Raw genomic sequence first — 20422 nt, 5'->3', positions numbered from 1 at the left:
ATGCTTTTTAAAATCACTTTCAAACGTAATCTAAATCATATTTGAGTCATTGAATAATGATATAAATACATCAAAAACTAATATGAAAAAAGAAATGATTCCTCTTATAAATAGCAATATAAACTAATGTAACCTTAAATATAAAACCAAGTGGACAGCTCGGGACAAGCCCCACTTAATTTCATTGGACGTCCCAAGATTTGGCTAATTTTTATTGGTTTAAACTTTCATTAAATATTTATTTTATTTTAAATAAAAGAAAAGATGAGCAAAAATAATAAATAAAAAGAGAAAATAGATATTTGATAAAATTTTAAATCAATTGAAATTATATGTATTTAATTAAAATCTAGTGGGGTGAATGAAATTAATCATAATATAATAGGTTATAAGATTAAAAAGAGTAAAATAATCATATATTTGAAAAGTAATCTTCATCTTTTAAAACAATAAAATAAATAAATAAATACCATTAATCAATTTTTTCTCATCAAACAAGCACTCTTTTTAATATAAATACAGATAAATAGATATATATGGTAAAAATATCAAAGGTTAATTTTTAGTGAATATAGATAATTTTTCTAAATATGATATTTCTAGAAAATTATTTTTAGATATATTTTTTCAAATTACATTTTAATTAAGTTTCACTTACCATATCTCGTTTAAATTTTATAGGTTTTATAATAAATGCCCAAATCACAACATATCTTAAAAGAAATAATTTTAAAAATTCCCACTCCCTCCACGGCCCCCTCCACCACCAAATCAAGCGACGAGAATCGTTAGCCATGCTTTCAAAGCTGACCCACCCCTATTTATTTTTTGTTTTTAGGCAAATGTAGCCGCCAAACTTCACAAACCTGCGTTATCTTATCCAAGTCTTAAGTTAATCACAAGCCGAAAGAAAATTCACACACACATCTTAATCAATCATACACCGTACATCAAACCCAATGAACCCACAATCAAGGGAAGCATGGACTGGAGCATACGGGATTAAAAAGCGTTACAATGATGTTTCAAAAACCAACCCATTCAAGTTCTCGGTATACAAAAATCTCAATTTTCCTTCCTAAACAGCCGTTTTCCTTCATTTTCTGGTAAAAATGCAGTTTTCTGTGGGGAGTAGGTTACAGGTCTGTTTTTTCTGAGGTCTCTTTCATGCGGTGGAGGGCTCTGAACGTGGTTAACAGGGAGTAGTTGAATTTTACAACCAAACGGGTCCTTTTTTGGAAGATGGTCACCAGCTGTTGAAGAAGAAGAAGACTTTGTTTGGTTCCATTAAGGTCTGTAAATCTTCTCTCAGCCAATGAATTGTAGGCGTGGAAGAAGGGAAAGAGGGGTCTTTTAGAGTTTTATTGCTTTACCATGAATTCACGAGGTTTGATTGGTTTCTTTCGGTTTCTTTATTCATTGAAAATCTTAAAAATTTTGACCAGTTGGGTTGGGAGCTGTTTGCTTGATTGCTTTATTTGGATCAGGTGGTGGATGTTGAAACTTTAATGCCCGATTCCGTACGCAAACGGTGACGTTTTGTTTTGTAGAAGGTGGAAACCAGAAGAACAACTCTCCTCGGCGTTCTTTTCTTCTTCTTCTTTGTTTCTCCTGTTTGGGTGTCGTGAAAATTGATGAAAATGGCGGAGAATCCAAAGTTGGTGAGCGCGTTCTTTGTGGGTTTGGTTCCGTTTTAGTACTAGTAAATTTTTTCTTTTCTGCAACTGTTTCATTGGGTCATGGGTCTTTTCTCGTTCTCGTTCATCTGCCATCCGTTTCAACTGAATAACCGTTCTTTCTCCTCTTCTCTGTGTTGGGGTGCTTGATTTCGGTTTCAGAATTCAGGGTTATCTACTTCCAACTCTTCCTCGGAGGATTGTGGGATGAAAGAGAAGGAGACCCAGAAGATACTGGTTTCCGATCAAGTCAATGGATTTCAGTACAAAACCGAAAAATCCGATAGCTTTGTTGTCGATATGGAAGGCTTCCCTAATGGCGTCAATAAAGATACAACCGCAAATTCAAGAATCACAGTGAGTTTTCCTCTCGCTTTCTGTTCAACTTTCTCATCAATCAATCTCTTCAATTCCCGTCCAAAAAAAAGGCCATTTACGATTATTTTAGTCTCCGAATTAATAATTTCATCCTTGAAAAAAAAACAGAGGAAAAGAAAAGAACATTTCTGAGGTACTTTCTCTTGGATTTTGTGGCCATTAACATGGAATGTCCTTCAGTAGTCTAATTATCATCGCCCATAAATTTCTCCAATATTTATCATTTTCTTAAATAAAGAAAAAACGATTAATCATAAAATATCATATATATTTTTTGAAATTCCAATAATGGCCTAATGGGTGTTGTTTGACTTTGATGGAAAAGTTGCAGAGAAGCCTCTCACGAAAAGGGTCGCAGCGCGGCGGCGAGAAGAAGCCCAATTCTGTCGCTTCCATCGACGCAGATGCAGTTCTGGCCACTTCGTCACCAAGAGGTACGTTTAACAAATCAAGACTTTTTTTTATATTTCATCTACATTATTATTCAGGAGGACGTCTCTGGCTGAAAAACAAAAAGTCTCCAAATCACATGGTCAGGAACGGGTTGAACCCCTGAGGTCCGTTGATCGTGATGTGAGACTCTGATGCAAAAGCAAAGACGGTAGCAGAGCGAATTAAACAAATCAAGAGTTGGCCATATCCTACTGTGAGCCAAAATTTAAAAATTTGCCTCACCAACCTGTACCTGTACCCTGGCCTCAAATCGAGGTGGGTGAGGCCCCGAGTGTTTCTAGCTGGATTGTCAATCATAGATTAGTTTACTAGTTAGCGTCATGACTGATTTGGATCATTATAAGATATAAAAATTACTGATTCCAAGTATGTCAATGATAGTATAGAAGACCCCAACAAGAGATTTATTGCGTTGTTTTTTGGTATTCGTAACTCTTATGATTAATGGGGTTGTTAAATTGATGTTAAAATTTGGAGCTGAAGCTGCTTTAGCTGGGGGCAGCACGCTGGAAAAGCCAGTCGCAGTGGTGGTGGCAGCAGCAGCAGGAGGGACCACAGATCATCACCCGGTGGGGTCACAAGTGCATCATCACATAGCCATCACGGCAGGCAACATCAGCACCATTACTGAAAGCAGGTGCATCAGTAGGCGATACAGTTTCAGGCGGGCTTCTCCTTCCTGGCTCATTGATCCCAGGAGGATCCTTTTCTTCTTTGCCACCTTGTAAGTTCAAAACCAACTTCCATAACTGTAGCTCTTTATCATATCTGCCCCACATTGAATCATAATGTTGTTCACAAGTACTTTTTATGACAAGTCAGCCACTCAAGGGATATAACTCTGATTTTTTGGGTGTAATGTTACTTATTTTCAGGTCGAGCATGGGGACAATATTGCTGATATACTTCACCCTTTCAATCAAAAGGCTTGGTGGGGATGATGCTGAGCTCGATTGGCAGCAGTGACAAGCCACACCACCTCCTTAGAAGAACAAAATAATTTGATGATATCCCATAGTTAGGAGTAGAATGTAGAACAGATACAGACATGGATGTATAGCTAGTTTGACTGTGAGCGAATTGGCTTTCTTTTGAGGAGTTTTGCTGCAAGACGGTGAACAAGAAGCAAGAGGGTAAAGGGGGATGGAAAAGAGACAAAAAGGAGGCAACCAAACCTCCATTAACATGGATTTCAGACTCAGCAGCTCACTTTTTTCAGCGTGACAGAGAATGACGGACAACTGCAGTGTGACAGAGAATCTTCAGTATTTTTTTTTTTCGAAATCCCGTGTATGGATGGAAACCGGGAGAGACTCAAACACATGATATTGTGTTTCCCCTTTTGTTTCACTGTGATAATGGGTTTCTGCGGTCTGCGGCCCTTTTTCCTTCATGTCTGATGCTGTCTATTCTGTTGGCTCTTTTGGCAATCCAACATCAATTGTCCCTTTTTGTTGTATGTGGGTTTCATGTGATTAGGCAAGGAAGGAGCACAACCATGAGAGTTGTAAACAATTAAAGTATTTGCCTCTGAATACTTTCGACCTTCTTACCTTTTGTGTGAAACAATATGTGGTCTTGTCAACTTCATTACATTCCCAATAATCCAAGCGTTGCCTTTGTAACTTTGTTGCAGGAAGTAGTAAGAAATTTTACATAGATTGCTTCATCTGCACTGTTATGAGCATGAAAGAGCAGTTAGCAAGCAAATTCCAAATCTGGGTTAAGCAATAGACAAACGAGAAACAAGATTATTAGCCAAGACATTGGAGATTTGCCTATAGTAGTACTTTCAAAATTCCCGAAACTAACTATATGTGACTTCTGTATTATTCATTCAAAGCAAGCACCATTTCAACAAGAGTAAATCTCTAATTCAAGAGATCTTTCCTAACTATGCACTTCCAAAGAAGGGGTAATTGATTTAATTGAAGGCTCAGTGGGTTGATTGCAGAGCCCTTTCCTTCTTTGAACATTGTTGCTTCTGAAATTGGGTTAACCAAATGCCTACGAATCAGCTCCAAGGTACATAGATAAGAACAAATCAGTAAATTGTCAAGGTGAAGTTTCCATTTTCACAATAAGAAACTCATAACCAAATTCACCTCATAATGAAACTCAAAAAAGAAAGATAAAGAGGAAAAAACAAATCCTGCGCTAGAGATCAAAACAATCCGAAAATGATTAATGTTAAAGGTGGGTTTGGGTTTTTCTTCTTCCAGGCTGCTATACTAAATAATGAATGTTCTGCATCCCTCTTTTAAGAATTACATGAATGATTTATGAGAAGTATCATTCACAGTTTCAATTCTTCCTAAACTACTACATTCATCAATATTGTAGACCCCAAAATAATTTGTGTTAAGATGGTTTCCTGTCCAAAGTTGGATGGTTTCGTGTCCAAAGCTGGGTTTACATTTTGCATCCATTCCAGGCCATGAACATTGTATAATGAAGGTTTCATGGCCTATTAAGAGTGGCTTGGCCTTCTAAGCATCACATGAGATGATTACATTCATCAACATGGTAGATGCTCCACTACAAGGAAACAGAGATACTATTACGTAATTACAGTTGCAAGAGAAGAGCATAATAATGTTAACAAAATTAATTGGAATCAAAGACTTGGGATGTCTAGATCACAACCTTCTCAAAAAAAACCACCATCTTTGCCTCAGCATAAGAAATTTCTTGTCAATTTCTTTACTAGTTCTAGCAGAGTTTATCATCACCTATGGTTTTGTGCCTGGGAGAAATAATTGACCCCAAGAAAATATTCAACATCTGACCCTAACCTCAGAAAGCAAACATTAGATGGCTCTTCCCAAAAAAATTAGAATGCGAGGCTAGCAAGAAGATGAAAATGAAGCTTTTGAACAGCCAACATGAGAAGTGATATATAGTGATCTTCCTAAGTACATTTTGTATGATCAAGTAAATGCATATATCACTCAGTTGTACAAACAAAAGCCTTCATTTCAGTAGAACCAACCAAATGGTTTTATTCTATTGATATATAGTATGGCCATCAAGAAGGGGGAAGAACAAAAGAAGACAAGTATATTAATGTAACAGTTAAAATGAGATACACTTATTGGTCAGATTTCACCTCTCAAGTGATTGTAATGATTTAGCAGGATCATCTTCTATGGAAACTATACTTCTCATATGTTACAACCTGTGATTTGACTTGAAATAGGCTCTCAACCATTCTGCCAGCATTTTATTCAGTATGCACAAGAACCACCATTAGCCATCTCTAGTACCGTTTCGAGATTCTTGGCATTGAGCACTTATGCTTCCGGTCATGGTAAAGCCTCAATACAACTGCTGCAGTTTCTTCAATTGCTTTTCCTGTCACTTCTGCAACCACAGCATGTAACAATATGACGATATTAAACCAGGCAACAATTTACTATGCTGTTCATCATTTTTCAGCATCCTCTTCTTTTTCTTAACTGTTTTAAGCTTCAAGTTTGGAAATCGAAGTTGAGAAGATGAGGTAGAAACCAAATGCAAATAAGAAAAACATGACATGCTAATCTCTCACCGATTACAGGCCAGGCGGGATTTTGTGCAAAAATCTTGCCAGCAAATTCCAACTCTGCTCTCACATGGTCCATCTCCGAGTAGTTAGTCCTTATTTCTTCACAGAAGCCCAGACTCTTTGCCCTCGCTTTTCTGATTGTATGTAAGACAACAGGATTTATGGTCAAACCAAAAACCTTCTCTGGCTCTACCTCAAACAGAGTGTTGGGCAATTCTACACCAATCACAATAGGCACATTTGCCACTTTGTATCCTTTCTGTGCCAGATAAATTGATAAGGGTGTCTTCCCTGTACGAGAGACTCCAGCAAGAACAAGTTCAGCCTTGTGCAGGTTCTGGGGTAGGGCTCCATCATCTTGCTTGATGGTAAATTCTATCGCTTCAATTCGCTTGAAGTACTCATCACTCAAGGGGAACTTCCTGCCTGGCGCCCCACGAGGAAGGCCAGATGGTGATACACCTAGATGGGAAGCAACGGCCTCAGTAATTGGGCCAAGTACATCAGTGGATGGTATGCCCCAAAGCTTGCAGGCTTGTCTGGCAGATTCTGCCATTGAAGGGTCAGCTAAAGTGTAAACAAGCATTGCACCTTCTTTAGCTGCTTGCTTTACTATCTCCACCAACGGCTCTACATCATCAATCTAGCAAGCATAGATGACCATCAAATATACTCAAATCATCCATTTTAATGCAAGAGTTCTAAGACCAAAACTCCAGCAGCCCTATACAACAGAATCCAATCCAGAATCTCCTTTTTTTTCCAATATTTTTCGAAAGCCCCATATATCAAACTTTCTCTTTGACATGTGAAAAGTGATGAAAACATAGATTAAAAAACGAAGAAGATGAAACTAATGATAGAAGGCTCTGTTTTAACTGTTTTAAGTACATCGTTTAGCAGGGTATTGAAAGAGCTTCTAAAGGAACACACTGATTGAATCAAAAGTTTCAGTTGAAAGCAATTTGTAGGTAGCATGATCATATTTTTCGTATTCTTATTAGCAACATAATACTAATACTTATACTAATATATATAAAATATTAAAATGTCATGATGCTGAAATGATACCATATCAAACATGTGATCTGGACCATTGAAAATGTGTGGTGAAATTTCAATGGTTGATGATGCAAATACATGACATGACATCCACATAGAAAACAATAAGAAATGGGGCAAAAGTTTAGTGAAATAAGATGTTTTAAATACATGGCATTTTGTTACCGTACTTAAAAGTTGCCTTTTTGACATACAATTTCGAGTATGCGAGTAATTGTTTAAATCATTACCAATTAAGAATGCTTATGAGAGTGATTTTGATTCTAAGTTTGAAAGTAGACAAATGTTGGAAGACATTTTCTTATTTTTTGAAAATTATTTTTAAAAATCTAAGAAATTACTTAAAAAGGCACCTCTCCAAACGTGATGTAAGATGAAAATTCAGAAATTTCTACAAGTACATAAAATTATAAGCTAAAATAACCAAGTAATTTAATGAAAAGACATATTCACCCCGGAGAACAGATGCGTATTTACGGGACAGCCACGATCGACCAAGCAGTGTTCGAACTGCCCCAACGCGGCGTTAACGGCATGCTCCACCGTCCATCCAGTGCCGTCAGACACCATGTATATCGACTTCCCTGTCCTCACCTCTCCGTCATCGTTGCCGGGAGCCCCAGACGCCGAAGTCGGGGGAGACGACACGCTCTCCTTAGGCTGAACACGAGAGTTCATCTCCACCACCTGCGAACGCTGACCCTGTCGCTCTAATTTCCGGCCGGAACGTATGGCTCGGGCCCTGGACCATCGATTCAGCTGGGGGCTGCCCTTGAATTTCGGAGGGTCGGAGTCGGAGGCGGCTCGATTGGCTTGTGAATTGGGGAGAGAGATGGTGTTTGTGGGGATGGGTTTAGGGTAATTCGTGGTTGAGGCAGGTGTGGGACGGTGACTGGAAAAGCTGACGGCGGTAGACGCCATCATTTTTTTCTTAATTATAAAATAAATTTGGGAAATTGAATGCTGGCTGAATTGAGAATTCATTTTCCTCCCACGTGTTTCTTGAGATATTTAGTTAAAAGAATACAAATATTTCTGAAATTAGAAACAAAAACTATTTTGGATATCACTATCCTACTTTATTTCCTCAAAAACGGTATCTCCCTCTCATTCTCTAGGAATTTCTCTCTAATTCCTGCTACTTATTTCTCCCCACGCTCTCTTTCTGTCTCGAGTGAATTTTTGGGTAAAATTCAAACTCATAACAAAAAGGTTCTAACTCTTTCATTTTTATTTTTTTTTCTCCCAAGATCCTTCTTTTGTTTTTTAATTTCCTTTTTTTTTTTTTGGTTAAGAGTTTTGCATTGTTTTTATACTGGTTTTTTTTTCGGGGATTTTTTTAGTTACTAGTAAGTGTACATGTGCTTTGATATATAAAAAAAATCAATAAAAAAATTATAATGTGAATTTATTATTTCAAAAATTATATAGAAATTAAGTAGAGATTTAAAATCAAATAATTGAATTAATAAATAAAAATAAATAGGATTAGATATAAATAATATCATACTTCTAGGCACCAACTTTTATGTTAATAAAATTATTTTTTAACCAATTTTCTCATATTAAAAAAATAAATATCACCTTGGTCTTTGACCATAACATTTATTAATCTTAATTTAAACACATCATTTATTTCTTTAATACTAAATTTGTAAATTTTTTTGAGTTAATTATTTTATATATAGTTTAAATATTTTTTTTCTTTTATATCAAAGTTTTTCAATAAAAATAAGAACAAAAATGACTTAATTTGAATAAGAAATTTGTGGATTAAAAAAAAAAAAAAAAACTGTTAGCATACCAAAAAGAGTTGAAGATAAAAACTTGAAAAGAACATAGAATGACAAACGAAGCTAAAAATTTTCACTCTTTAAAGATGAAAAATAACATAGTTACAACAAATTTGAAAAGTTTTCAAACTTTTAATGATAAATTTTTATAACATTGATTATATTAATAGTTTGGTTTTAAAGAGAATGAGATTTATAACTTTTAAGACATTTTTTTAATGAAAAGGGTGAAAAGTAAATAAAAATTTAATGATTGGTTTTTCATACACTTTCTTTTTAAAGAAAATAAAAAAAAATTATGTTAAATTTAAAATTTCTTATGAAAAAAATCATTGACTTATATTATGTTATTAAAAATTATATTTTTTATTCGTTTTTAATAACCATTATATACTTTATAAAACTTATTATTATTTTTTGTTTGTAAAGATAGAAAATAAAACTAGACTAAATTAAATAATTTCATATCAAAAAATAGAATCCAAATTAAATTAAATAATTTTATATCAAAGATAATATATCAAATTATTCAATCAAACAAAAAATATATAAAGGAAAAATAAGTTTTGTTCTAAAAATTTAAAAAAAAAAAAAAAAAAAAAAAAAAAAAAAAAAAAAAGTCAAAAGAATTAAAATCTCAATAGAAAATTTTTCATCATTTTGATAAATTTTATATCAAAATCTTAATGTTTTTAAAATAATATAGTAATTTTCTTAATAAATTTAAATTTGTTTAAATAAATAATGTAACATGTGATGAAACTTTTTATTTAATAATTATTTAGAATATAATAAGTGTTGTTATTAATTCACTATTATTTAATTCAATATAAAAGTTTAAAAGATTTAAATATCTCAAAATGAATGGAAATCATGCTATAAAAAGTAAAAACTTTTATGCAAGATTTAAAAAAAAAAAATTATTTCATTGAAAAAATGAAAGATAGGTTAGGATAAGAAGAAAAAATTAATAATAATATAAGTATTAAATACATTTTATTTATTTTCTCAAGGCACTCTAATATGATTTTGTTAGCCCAAAGGTTCTCCTAATCAGGTTTTAATGATAACAAACCATGGTTAAGTTACTAATTGATTTAAATTGTAAAGAATTTTATGTATTAATTTGGAAATTCATTAAATGACCTAATGGATACAAGATCAAGACGTTTGGAAGATCTTTAATCATAGGAAACAAATGTAAGATGAATGCATGAGTGCACTTAAGTTTTACATATCATTTCATGCATATTTGGAAAACTCAGTTTATTCCTTAAAGTTGAAGTTTCATTAAAACCCCAGTTTTATCAAATGTACCTTAAGCAAAATGTTTCAAAATTGACATATTAAATTACTTAAAGACCTTGACTAAGTGTTAAAAGAAAAAAAAAACATAAAAATATGGGTTTTCGAGGCCAAAATGTTGAATCGGTCGAGGCACTGGGCCAACCGGCTCAACCGGCCAGGGTACCAATCGATTGGTTCCTTTTGCCCGATCGAGGTTCGGTCGAGGAGTGCAAAAACATTCTCTCTCTTCCAGTAGTCTTCCCTTCCCAATCGAGGTATCTTCCTTCCCGATTGACCTCCGGTTGAGGTTCGGTTGAAGCAATGGTAACCTGTCAACTCATTAAATGCTCCAACGGTTAGTGATCTGGTTGACTCCCAGCTCGACCAGTTGAGGCTGCTTTTTGTTTTTCTTGATTCCCGAGATTAGAAACCTATAAATTGAGAGCTCCATTTCATTTATGATATAGAGAATACTTGCATTTATTTGTCTACCCACTTGTTTTTGCCTTAAAAGCTCTCATTTTTTTTTTTTTTTGGTGCATTAAATCTTCACTTGCATATCCTTTAGTGCACCTTGGTGATTCATCCTAGCTTTGATTTGTATTTGAGCTATCATTAAGCTAGGTTGAGGGATTCATTCTTGTAAAATTGAGTGCAAAAGTCTTCAAGTGAGTTGAATCTTGAAGAGATTGTGTAAAAACCCATTAGAGCCGGAATCCAAGTGTAAATGAGATTAGAAGCTTGGTTGAAGCTTCAAGTTAGTGGAACTCTCACTCGGTTAGGAGCTTGAGGAGAGAGGACGTAGGCAAAAAAATGTCAAACCACTATAAAACCTGAGTTTGATTTATCTTATTCTATCTCTTTATATATGCTTATATTGTGCTTGAATTTGTTGTGTTGAATTTTTTTTTGAAAAATTCAATTCACCCTCATCTTAGGTGTTTTTCTCATTTAAGACTAGCCTTTATTTTCTCAATTGGTATCAGAGTTAGGCCTCTTGTTTAAGACTTAATAGTCTAAGAGGAAATGATTATTCCATCAAGTTCATTTCACACTGAAAGTTTTGCAAAAAATAGAGCTCCATTTTTTACAGGAACTGACTATCCCTATTGAAAAACTAAAATGGCTTGGTATTTACAATCAACCGATTTAAACATATGGGACATCATTGAAGATGGCTCAAATTTTCCTATAAAACTAGTTTATGAAGTCATGGTTCCAAAACCCAAGCAAGAATGGAATGAGCTTGATAGAAGAAAATTTCAATTAAATGCTAAGGTCGTTTTCACTTTGCAATGCGCTATGAATAGAAATGAATATAATAGAATATGTCAATGCAAATCGACTAAAGAAATTTGGAGATTGCTTGAAATAACTCATGAAAGAACAAATCAAGTGAAAGAGTCAAACATCAATTTACTTGTTCATAATTATGAATTGTTTTTTATGAAAGAAAATGAGACTATTATTGAGATGATCACTAGGTTCACCAACATTGTCAATGGTCTTGAAGCATTGGGAAAGATTTACAAGAAATCCAAAAAGGTGATGAAGATCTTGAGGTCACTCCCATCAAAGTAGCATACAAAGGTTATCGCAATTTGAGAAGAAAAAGACTTGACCAAGCTACCTATGGAGGAGCTCATAGGGTCATTAATGACATATGAGATCAATTTGGCAAAGAAGCTACAAGAATGTGAAAACAAAAAGAAGAAAAGCATAGCTCTCAAAGCTACAACTAAGGAAGAAGAAGAAGTTGAAGAAGAAAAACAAAGTGAAGAAGATGATAATCTAGCCCTCATCACAAGAAAGCTCAACAAATACATGAAGGGTGAAAGGTTTAGATGAAGAAGGTTCACCTCTAGAAGAGACCTTTCTAAAAAGGAATCTTCATCTCATGGTGACAAGGAGAAATGGGAAGAAAAAAGAGATTTGGTGTGTTTCAAATGCAAGAAACCGAAACACATTAAATATGATTGTCCTCTGTACAAAAGTGAAGCCAAGAGGAGAATGAAAAAGGCAATGATGGCCACTAGGAGTGAAAGTAAAGAATTCTCCAAAGAAGAAAATGAGAAAAAAGTGGCAAACATGTGCTTATAGCAATAGATGAACTTGATGAGGTAAACTCTAACTTTAGTGATGAAGATATGCATGATGTTTTTGAAGAATTGTATGAGGATTTTGAAAAACTTAGTTTGAAAAATATTTCTCTTAAAAATAAAATTCAACAACTTTAAAAAAAAAAACTTGAAAAAGTAAAAGAAAAATTTTTAATTGTTGAAATTTTAAAACTCATCTTGAAAAAGAAAATGGGATTTTGAAAAAGAAAAATGAATGGCTGACTTCCTCTCTTTCAATATTTTCTTGTGGACAAAAATCTTTTGAAATGATTCTAGTTAGCCAAAAATGTGTTTTTGACAAACAAGGGTTAGGATTCAAATCTTCAAAAAATCAAAAGTATTTTAAAACCTATTTTGTAAAAGAATCCACAAGTGCAAGTTCTTTCACTACTTGCAACTTTTGTGGAAGAGGATGGCATATTAGTAGTACATGTTCTTTAAGAAATGGTTCTCAAAAGAATTTAAAGGCAAAAACTAAAAAGGTTTAGATTGAAAAATCCAAGGTCACTAACCTTCAAGGACCCAAAAAAATATGGGTACCTAAATCAACTTGAATTTTATATTGTAGGGTTCAAAAAATGATAAGTAGTTCTTAGATAGTGGATGCTTAAGACACATGACCGGAGATGAATCCAAGTTTTCTTTCCTTACAAAGAAAAATGAAGGATATGTTACCTTTGGAGACAATGCAAAAGGAAGAATCATTGGTCAAGGCAACATTGGTAATGACACATCCTCTCTTATTGAAAGTGTTTTATTAGTAGATGGTTTAAAACATAGCCTTTTAAGCATTAGTCAACTTTGTGACAAAGGTTTTAAAGTGATTTTTTAAGCATCTCATTGCATCATCAAGGATATTCAAAATGATAAAACCATCTTCATGGGTTATAGATGTGATAATGTTTACGCTATAAATATTTCAAAATATGATGGCCATGATAGATGCTTTTCAAGCATGCATGATCAAAGTTGGTTGTGGCATAGGAGGTTGGGACATGCTAACATGGATCTCATTTCCCAACTCAACAAAAATGAACTTATTAGAGGTCTTTCCAAAATAAATTTTCAAAAAGACAAAGTTTGTGAAACTTGTCAAGTGGGAAAGCAAATCAAAAACTCTTTCAAAAATAAAAACTTCATTTCCATATCTAAGCCACTTGAGTTGTTGCATATAGATTTATTTGGTCCCTCTATGACACCAAGTCTTGGAGGAAAGTCTTATGCATATTTTATTGTGGATGACTTCTCTAGATACACATGGGTCTTGTTTTTAAGTCAAAAGAATGAAGTTTTTTTATGAGTTTTCAAAGTTTTGCAATAAGGTTCAAAATGAAAAAGGTTTTACAATTACTTGTATAAGAAGTGATCATGGAAGATAATTTGAAAATATTGATTTTGAAGAATATTGCAATGAGCATGAAATTAACCACAATTTTTCGGCCCCTAGAACTCTTAAACAAAATGGGGTAGTTGAAAGGAAAAATAGAACTCTTCAAGAAATGGCTAGAACCATGCTAAATGAAAACAATTTACCAAAATATTTTTGGGCCAAAGTGGTAACACTTCTTGTTATGTTTTAAATAGAATATTATTGAGGCTCATTCTTAAGAAAACTCCATACGAGCTTTGGAAAAACAAGAAACCCAACATTAGCTATTTCAAAGTCTTTGGGTGCAAATGTTATTAAACACCAAAGACAATCTTGGAAAAATTTATGCAAAATCGGATATTGGAATTTTCCTTGGTTACTCAACTTTAAGTAAAGTTTTTAAAGTTTTTAACAAAAGAACCATGGTTGTAGATGAGTCCATTCATGTTATTTTTTATGAATCTAACAATTCTCTTCAAGAAAGAGAGAGTTTTGATGATGATTTAGGTTTGGAGACCTCCATGGGAAGATTGCAAATTGAAGATAAAAGGCAACAAGAAGTAAGTGGAGAGAATCCCAAGAAAGAAGAATCACCATTGGCACTACCTCATCCTCAACAAGTGCAAGGTGAATCAAGCCAAGACCTTCCTAAAGATTGAAAGTTTGTCATCAATCACTCACAAGTTCAAATTATAGGTAATCCATATAATGGGGTAAAAACTAGATCATCTCTTAGAAATATTTGCAATAATCTTGCTTTTATCTCTCAAATTGAGCCTAAAAATATAAATGATGTTTTAGATGATGAAAATTGGATGATTGCTATGCAAAAAGAGTTAAATCAATTTGAAAAAAGTATGAAAATTAATACCAAGACCTTCAAATCAAAGTGTTATTGGAACTAGATGGGTCTTTAGAAATAAAATGGATGAAAATGACATAATTGTTAGAAATAAAGCAAGATTGGTAGTCCAAGGTTTTAATCAAGAAGAATGGATAGATTATGAAGAAACCTTTGCCCCCGTAGCTAGGTTGGAAGCCATTAGGATGCTACTTGCCTTTGCATGTTTTAAAGACTTTGTTTTATATCAAATGGATGTAAAAAGTGATTTTTTAAATAGCTTTATAAATGAAGAAGTATATGTTGAACAACCACCCGGTTTTCAAAGTTTTAACTTTCCTAACCATGTTTTTAAACTTAAAAAGAATCTTTATAGTTTGAAACAAGCACCAAGAGCATGGTATGAAAGATTGAGTAAATTTCTTTTGAAAAAGGGTTTTTAAATGGGAAAAATTGACACAACTCTTTTCATAAAAACCAAAGAAAATGATATGCTTTTAGTTCAAATATATGTTGATGATATCATTTTTGGTGCTACTAATGTATCTCTTTGTGAATAATTTTCTAAGTGCATGCATAGTGAGTTTGAAATGATCATGATGGGAGAACTCAACTTCTTCCTTAGACTTCAAATCAAGCAACTAAAGGAATGAACCTTCATCAATCAAACAAAGTATATAAGAGATATTCTCAAAATGTTCAACATGGAAAAAGCCAAAACAATGAAGACTCCAATGAGCTCATCCATCAAGCTTGATAGGGATGAGAAAGGTAAATCCATTTACTAAACTATGTATAGAGGCATGATAGGTTCTTTGCAATATTTGACCGCTGGTAGACCCGACATTATGTATAGTGTATGCTTGTGTGCTAAATTTCAATCTTGTCCTAAAGAATCTCACTTAAGTGTCATAAAAAGAATTCTTAGATATTTGAAAGGGACAATGGACATAGGCTTATGGTATCCTAAGAGTGATAACTTTGAATTAATTGGATTTTTGGATGTCGATTTTGCCGATCGTAGGGTTGAAAGAAAAAAACACTAGTGACACTTGTCATTTCCTAGGACACTCACTTGTTTCATGGCACAGTAAAAAGCAAAATTCGGTAGTTTTGTCAACGGCGGAAGCCAAATACATAGCAGTCGGTTTATGTTATGCACAAATTCTTTGGATAAAACAAACACTTAGTGATTTTGATTTATCTTTTGAGCATGTTCCTATTAAATGTGATAATACTAGTGCCATAAATATATCAAAAAATCTCGTGCAACACTCTTGGACTAAGCATATAGAGATTAGACGTTATTTTCTTAGAGACCATGCACAAAAGGGTGACATAACACTTGAATTTGTGAGCACAAAAGATCAACTTGTCGATATCTTTACAAAACCTCTAAGTGAAGAATAATTTGTTGATATTAGAAGACAACTAGGGGTGATTTCTTTATGATCAAATGATTGCTTAATGAATTCCTAATGAATATACCTTTTGATTGCATGAATTTCGTGTCATATGCATCATATAGACATACACTTAGATAATGGTCAAGTTTCGACCAATAATCAAAATTCCCTTGGCATTGGGCATAAAAAATTGGGAATTTCAACTCAAAAGGATAGGAGAAGGATCATGAAATGAGAAAATGCACAAAAGTCAAACTATTGATCGTGTTAACTAAGCAGTCAACTAGACCAGGACCGATCGACCGGTTCGTCGAGACTAGGGATTTAAAGAAACTCTCGTGCTTTATTTTTTCCACTGTTGTCCTTCATTTCTTTAGGGTTTTTCACATTTCGGCTTCCAGAGACCAATTTGAGCAAGGTTTGGACCGATTAAAGGCTTTGGATTGGATTTTTGGGAGGATTGGAGGTTAGGGTTTCGGTTTTGGACTGCACTTTATTTCTCTCGCGTGCCATAGTCAGGGTTTTCTTCTTTCCCGCGCACCTAGGGTTTCGGTTGTGAGTGTTTCTCTCTCTACCAACCTCATCTCCTTTGTTTCTATATTTCTCATAGCTCCTAGGAGAGAGTTGGTTGCCTCTAGGGCACAGGACAAGCGCCCAACTGAGTCTTCTCAACTGAAAGCTTGCCGAAATGCGAGATTTGACATCGCCTTATTTAGCTTTATGGAGGATTATCAACGGTACAAGCAAAATTTTGCTCAACGAAAGGTAGTTCTGGAGAGAAATATCAATTTCTCCAAACTCTAGCATTTCGGGTTTGAGGGCATTTTTAGTCGGATGTGTTGGCTACCCGTAGTGACGGTTTTGAAGCCGATTTTCCCAACTGGTGCAAGCATTTTATTTGAGGGCTATTTATGGCATTAGTGACTCAATTATTTCCACCGTTAAAGGAGTCAAGATCCATTTGGACCCGGAGAGCATCTGCCGCATTTTCGATATTGCTCCGATTGGACTCAGAGTATACGAGTCCAAGATTTTGCCCATTGTGCCGGGATTCGAGCCTAAAGAGGTCATTCAAAGGATTTACAGACTTACAAATGTCTAGGGGATGGGCAAACCATCGACTCACAACTTGACCATGATTAGTAGAGTACTACACCACATGATTTGCTCTATCCTGCTACCACGGGGCGGACACCGAGATGAGGTATCCTATTATGAGGCACTCCTCATGGACTCTATTATGACGAAGAGACGGATCCACTTGAGGTACCTAATGATGATGCATATGATCTCATGTTGCAAGAGCACGACCCGAGTACTCCCCTATGGCCGCTTTCTTATCAGAGTGTTCAAGAATGTCGGGATTGATTTGAGTCGAGAGACAGATTTTGAGGCCCCTAGTAGTTATGACACATATGATGATCTATCGATGGGGCGGGTGAAATTTGAGAAGGCCCCCGATGGTTTTTGGGTTAGACGAGCAAAGAGACCACCAACACAAGCCTGTGGACAGGAAGAGGCACATCGCGAAGTAGAAAATGAGGTCGAGATACGAGAGATGGAGGGTGGAGTAGATCCTCAAAGAGGCTTTCAACAGAGAGAGGTCGAGCTTGACATTCCTCCACTCCAGTTAGAGGGTGTTCAGTTTGAGGCCACATTTTCTGAATCGATGATGTCTGACCTGACTTACACAATGGGACCATCTTCTCAGCCATCATTCACTGAGCCTTTTCACACAGAGATACCACCTCATCAGGCACCTCACGCTCCTAATCATGCGCCTTGGATGGATCTATTTGCTAAGATTAGCTTTCTATGCACTCTCATGGAGAAGCTTACTATAGTTAGTGATACTTGATTCTACTCCATGGAGGATCGCATGGATCAGTATCAGACTGGCTTCACATTTCAGTTTGAGTATCTGCAGTAGAGATTTGAGTGTATGGAGCATTGCATGGATCAACATCAAGCTAGTTTCACCTCACGATTTGAGAGTCTCAAGGCTCGCATAGATCAGCATTAGGCTGCGTTTGAGCATCTCCAGCACAGGATTGAGCGCATTGAGGGTCGCTTGGAGAGTTAGCATGAGGAGATGATGGCTTACCTACGCTCTGTGTTTCCATCTCCACCTCCTCAACCTTCATTTCATAGAGACCCCATTTGTTTCTTTTTTATGTTGCCAAAATGGAGAGATATTTAGGATCTAAGAGATTCACATGCATATCATTGTCATATCATTTGTTTGAATCGTATATATGATAGGCTTATATGTTTCGTGTACATTTGACTTATATATGATATGTTATATGATTCATGACTTACACTGTTTCCTATTGAAAATTCGCATGTCTTGATTATCTTGGTTTTAACTTCATAAATTTTGATTGATTGATCCATGATTGATTTGAGGGGGAGATTTTTCTTCTCCTAGATAACCAAGGTTTGTCATTATCAAAATGGGAAATTTTTAGCCCAAAGGTTCTCCTAATCAGGTTTTGATGATAACAAATCATGGTTAAGTTACTAATTGGTTTGAATTGTAAAGAATTTTAGGTATTAATTTGGAAATTCATCAAATGACCTAATAGATACAAGATCAAGACGTTTGGAAGATCTTTAATCATAGGAAACAAATGTAAAATGAATGCATGGGTGCACTTAGGTTTTACATATCATTTCAAAATGATATGCTTGAAAAACTCGGTTTGTTCCTTAAAGTTAAAGTTTCATTAAAACCTTAGTTTTATCAAATGTACCTTAGGCAAAACGTTTGAAAATTAGCATATTAAATTACCTAAAGACCTTGCCTAAGTGTTAAAAGAAAAAAGAATAGAAAAAGATAGGTTTTCAGAGCCAAAAAGTTGAACTGGTCGAGGACTGGGTCAACTGGCTCAATTGGCCACGGTACCAGTCGACCTATTCCCTTTGCCCGATCAAGGTCTGATTGAGAAGTGCAAAAAAAATCTCTCTCTTCCAATAGCCTTCCCTTCCCAATTGAGGTATCCTCTTTCCCGATCGACCTTTGGTCGAGGTCCGGTTGAAGCAATGATAACCTGCCAAAACATTAAATACTTCAACGATTAGTGATCCGGTCGACCCCCAACTCGACTGATTGAGGCTTCTTTTTGTTTCTCTTGGCTCCCGAGATTAAAAACCTATAAATTGAGAGCTCCACTTCATTTATGATATAAAGAACACTTGCATTTATTTGTCTACCTACTTGTTCTTGCCTTAAAAGCTCTCATTTCTTTCTTGGTGCATTAAATCTTTACTTGCATATCCTTTAGTGCACCTTTGTGATTGATCTTAGTTTTGATTTGTATTTGAGCTATCCTTGAGCTAGGTTGAGGGATTCATTCTTGTAAAATTGAGTGTTAAAGTCTTCAAGTGAGTTGAATATTGAAGAAATTGTGTAAGAGCCCATTGGAACCGAAATCCAAGTGTAAAGGAGATTAGAAGCTTGAATGAAGCTTCAAGTTAGTGAAACCCTCACTCAATTAGGAGCTTGAGGAAAGTGGACGTAGGCAAGGAAGTGTCGAACCACTATAAAATCTGAGTTTGATTTCTCTAACTCTATCTCTTTATATTTGCTTCTATTGTTCTTGAATTTGTTGTATTGAAAAAGATTTTGAAAAACCCAATTCATCATTATCTTGGGTGTTTTTCTTATTTAAGATTAGCCTTTATTTTCTCAGATTTAAAATACAATAAATTTTTTATTAAGAAAAAAAACTTGATTTATGGGAGAGTTTCAAACAAATCTTAATTGTTTTTCATCTTAATTCTAAATTCAAAATCGAATAACCAAACTTTTTTACATACATATTATAAATAAACTAAAATCAATGGTTGAAACTAATAAACATCGTATTAGTGGATCATATGGCGCTTTGTCAAATAGGATGAAAGATGAAGTATAGCTATGTTGGAGGAGGTGTTAAAGATGAATGTCTAGTTTAAGAGGTTTCCCACAAACATTAACCTTTTCTTTTATAGTTTCTTGAGAGCAGTTTTCATAATTGAATTTGAATATAAAATCAAAATGAAGTTATGAACATACAGATTTCTGTTGTTTAAGTAATTAAAACCTTAAATTACTTTCCTATTAAAACAGTTAATGAAATAAAAATTGGAGGTAAATGAAAATATTAAAATTTTCATTATCTTTTAGGCTTGTGATGTCAATTTTAGGAATGACTTATACTAACCCTAAGAAAATGAAAAGATTCAATTCTCATTTAAGTTGATTATAAGTATGAAAAATATTAAATTTTGAATTAACTTTTAGTTTTGTGATGATAATTTTAATAATGATATGTGTTATGTCAAATAATTAAAATGGTAATAAAATGAAAAGATTAAATTATTTTGAAAAGATTAAATTATCATTTAAGTTGATTATTAATATTGATAAGGGTATTTCAGAAAATAAAAAAGTGAAAAAGGGTGCATACTTTTACTAGAATTTCTTGTTGAGGCTTTTTGCATTT

At 34.4% G+C, this 20422-nt stretch overlaps 2 protein-coding genes across 9 annotated transcripts; one reads left to right on the top strand and one right to left on the bottom strand.

Annotated features, from left to right (window-relative positions):
* The first annotated feature begins 995 nt into the window (after positions 1-995).
* On the top strand, positions 996-4059 carry LOC117923613. 6 transcript variants are annotated; one of them, XM_034841991.1, is made up of 6 exons: positions 996-1292; positions 1488-1676; positions 1839-2033; positions 2380-2488; positions 2991-3231; positions 3383-4059. In XM_034841991.1, exons 2-6 carry the CDS (start codon positions 1635-1637, stop codon positions 3471-3473), a joined length of 678 nt encoding a protein of 225 aa, XP_034697882.1. In that variant the 5' UTR covers positions 996-1292; positions 1488-1634; the 3' UTR covers positions 3474-4059. The 6 variants fall into 6 exon arrangements, with proteins under 6 accessions (XP_034697882.1, XP_034697881.1, XP_034697884.1 ...); XM_034841990.1 differs by having other exon boundaries at positions 996-1387; XM_034841993.1 differs by having other exon boundaries at positions 997-1387; positions 1488-1661.
* LOC117923608 (pyruvate, phosphate dikinase regulatory protein 1, chloroplastic) lies at positions 2812-8205 on the bottom strand. 3 transcript variants are annotated; one of them, XR_004652650.1, is made up of 4 exons: positions 7570-8205; positions 6058-6697; positions 5617-5870; positions 2812-4182 (listed from the first exon to the last, which is right to left on the bottom strand). XR_004652650.1 is itself a non-coding variant. In XM_034841984.1 (3 exons), exons 1-3 carry the CDS (start codon positions 8098-8100, stop codon positions 5767-5769), a joined length of 1275 nt encoding a protein of 424 aa, XP_034697875.1. In that variant the 5' UTR covers positions 8101-8205; the 3' UTR covers positions 5363-5766. The 3 variants fall into 3 exon arrangements, 1 of the variants encoding a protein (XP_034697875.1); XR_004652651.1 differs by having other exon boundaries at positions 2812-4177; XM_034841984.1 differs by lacking the exon at positions 2812-4182 and having other exon boundaries at positions 5363-5870.
* Positions 8206-20422: the final 12217 nt, after the last annotated feature.

Source organism: Vitis riparia, chromosome 10 (assembly GCF_004353265.1).
Source record: "Vitis riparia cultivar Riparia Gloire de Montpellier isolate 1030 chromosome 10, EGFV_Vit.rip_1.0, whole genome shotgun sequence".
Lineage (NCBI taxonomy): Eukaryota > Viridiplantae > Streptophyta > Magnoliopsida > Vitales > Vitaceae > Vitis > Vitis riparia.
This window is presented reverse-complemented; position numbering and strand designations above follow the sequence as displayed.

What these genes read in the sequence shown, in the direction of transcription:
- LOC117923613 (XM_034841991.1), top strand. Translation starts at nt 1,635, where the DNA reads ATGAAAATGGCGGAGAATCCAAAGTTGGTGAGCGCGTTCTTT. An exon ending in GGCCACTTCGTCACCAAGAG is followed by an intron (nt 2,489 to 2,990) that starts GTACGTTTAACA and finishes TTGGAGCTGAAG; the next exon opens with CTGCTTTAGCTGGGGGCAGC. An exon ending in CTTTTCTTCTTTGCCACCTT is followed by an intron (nt 3,232 to 3,382) that starts GTAAGTTCAAAA and finishes ACTTATTTTCAG; the next exon opens with GTCGAGCATGGGGACAATAT.
- LOC117923608 (XM_034841984.1), bottom strand. Translation starts at nt 8,100, where the DNA reads ATGAATTCTCAATTCAGCCAGCATTCAATTTCCCAAATTTATTTTATA. An exon ending in ATACGCATCTGTTCTCCGGG is followed by an intron (nt 6,698 to 7,569) that starts GTGAATATGTCT and finishes TATGCTTGCTAG; the next exon opens with ATTGATGATGTAGAGCCGTT. An exon ending in TCCCGCCTGGCCTGTAATCG is followed by an intron (nt 5,871 to 6,057) that starts GTGAGAGATTAG and finishes CTGTGGTTGCAG; the next exon opens with AAGTGACAGGAAAAGCAATT.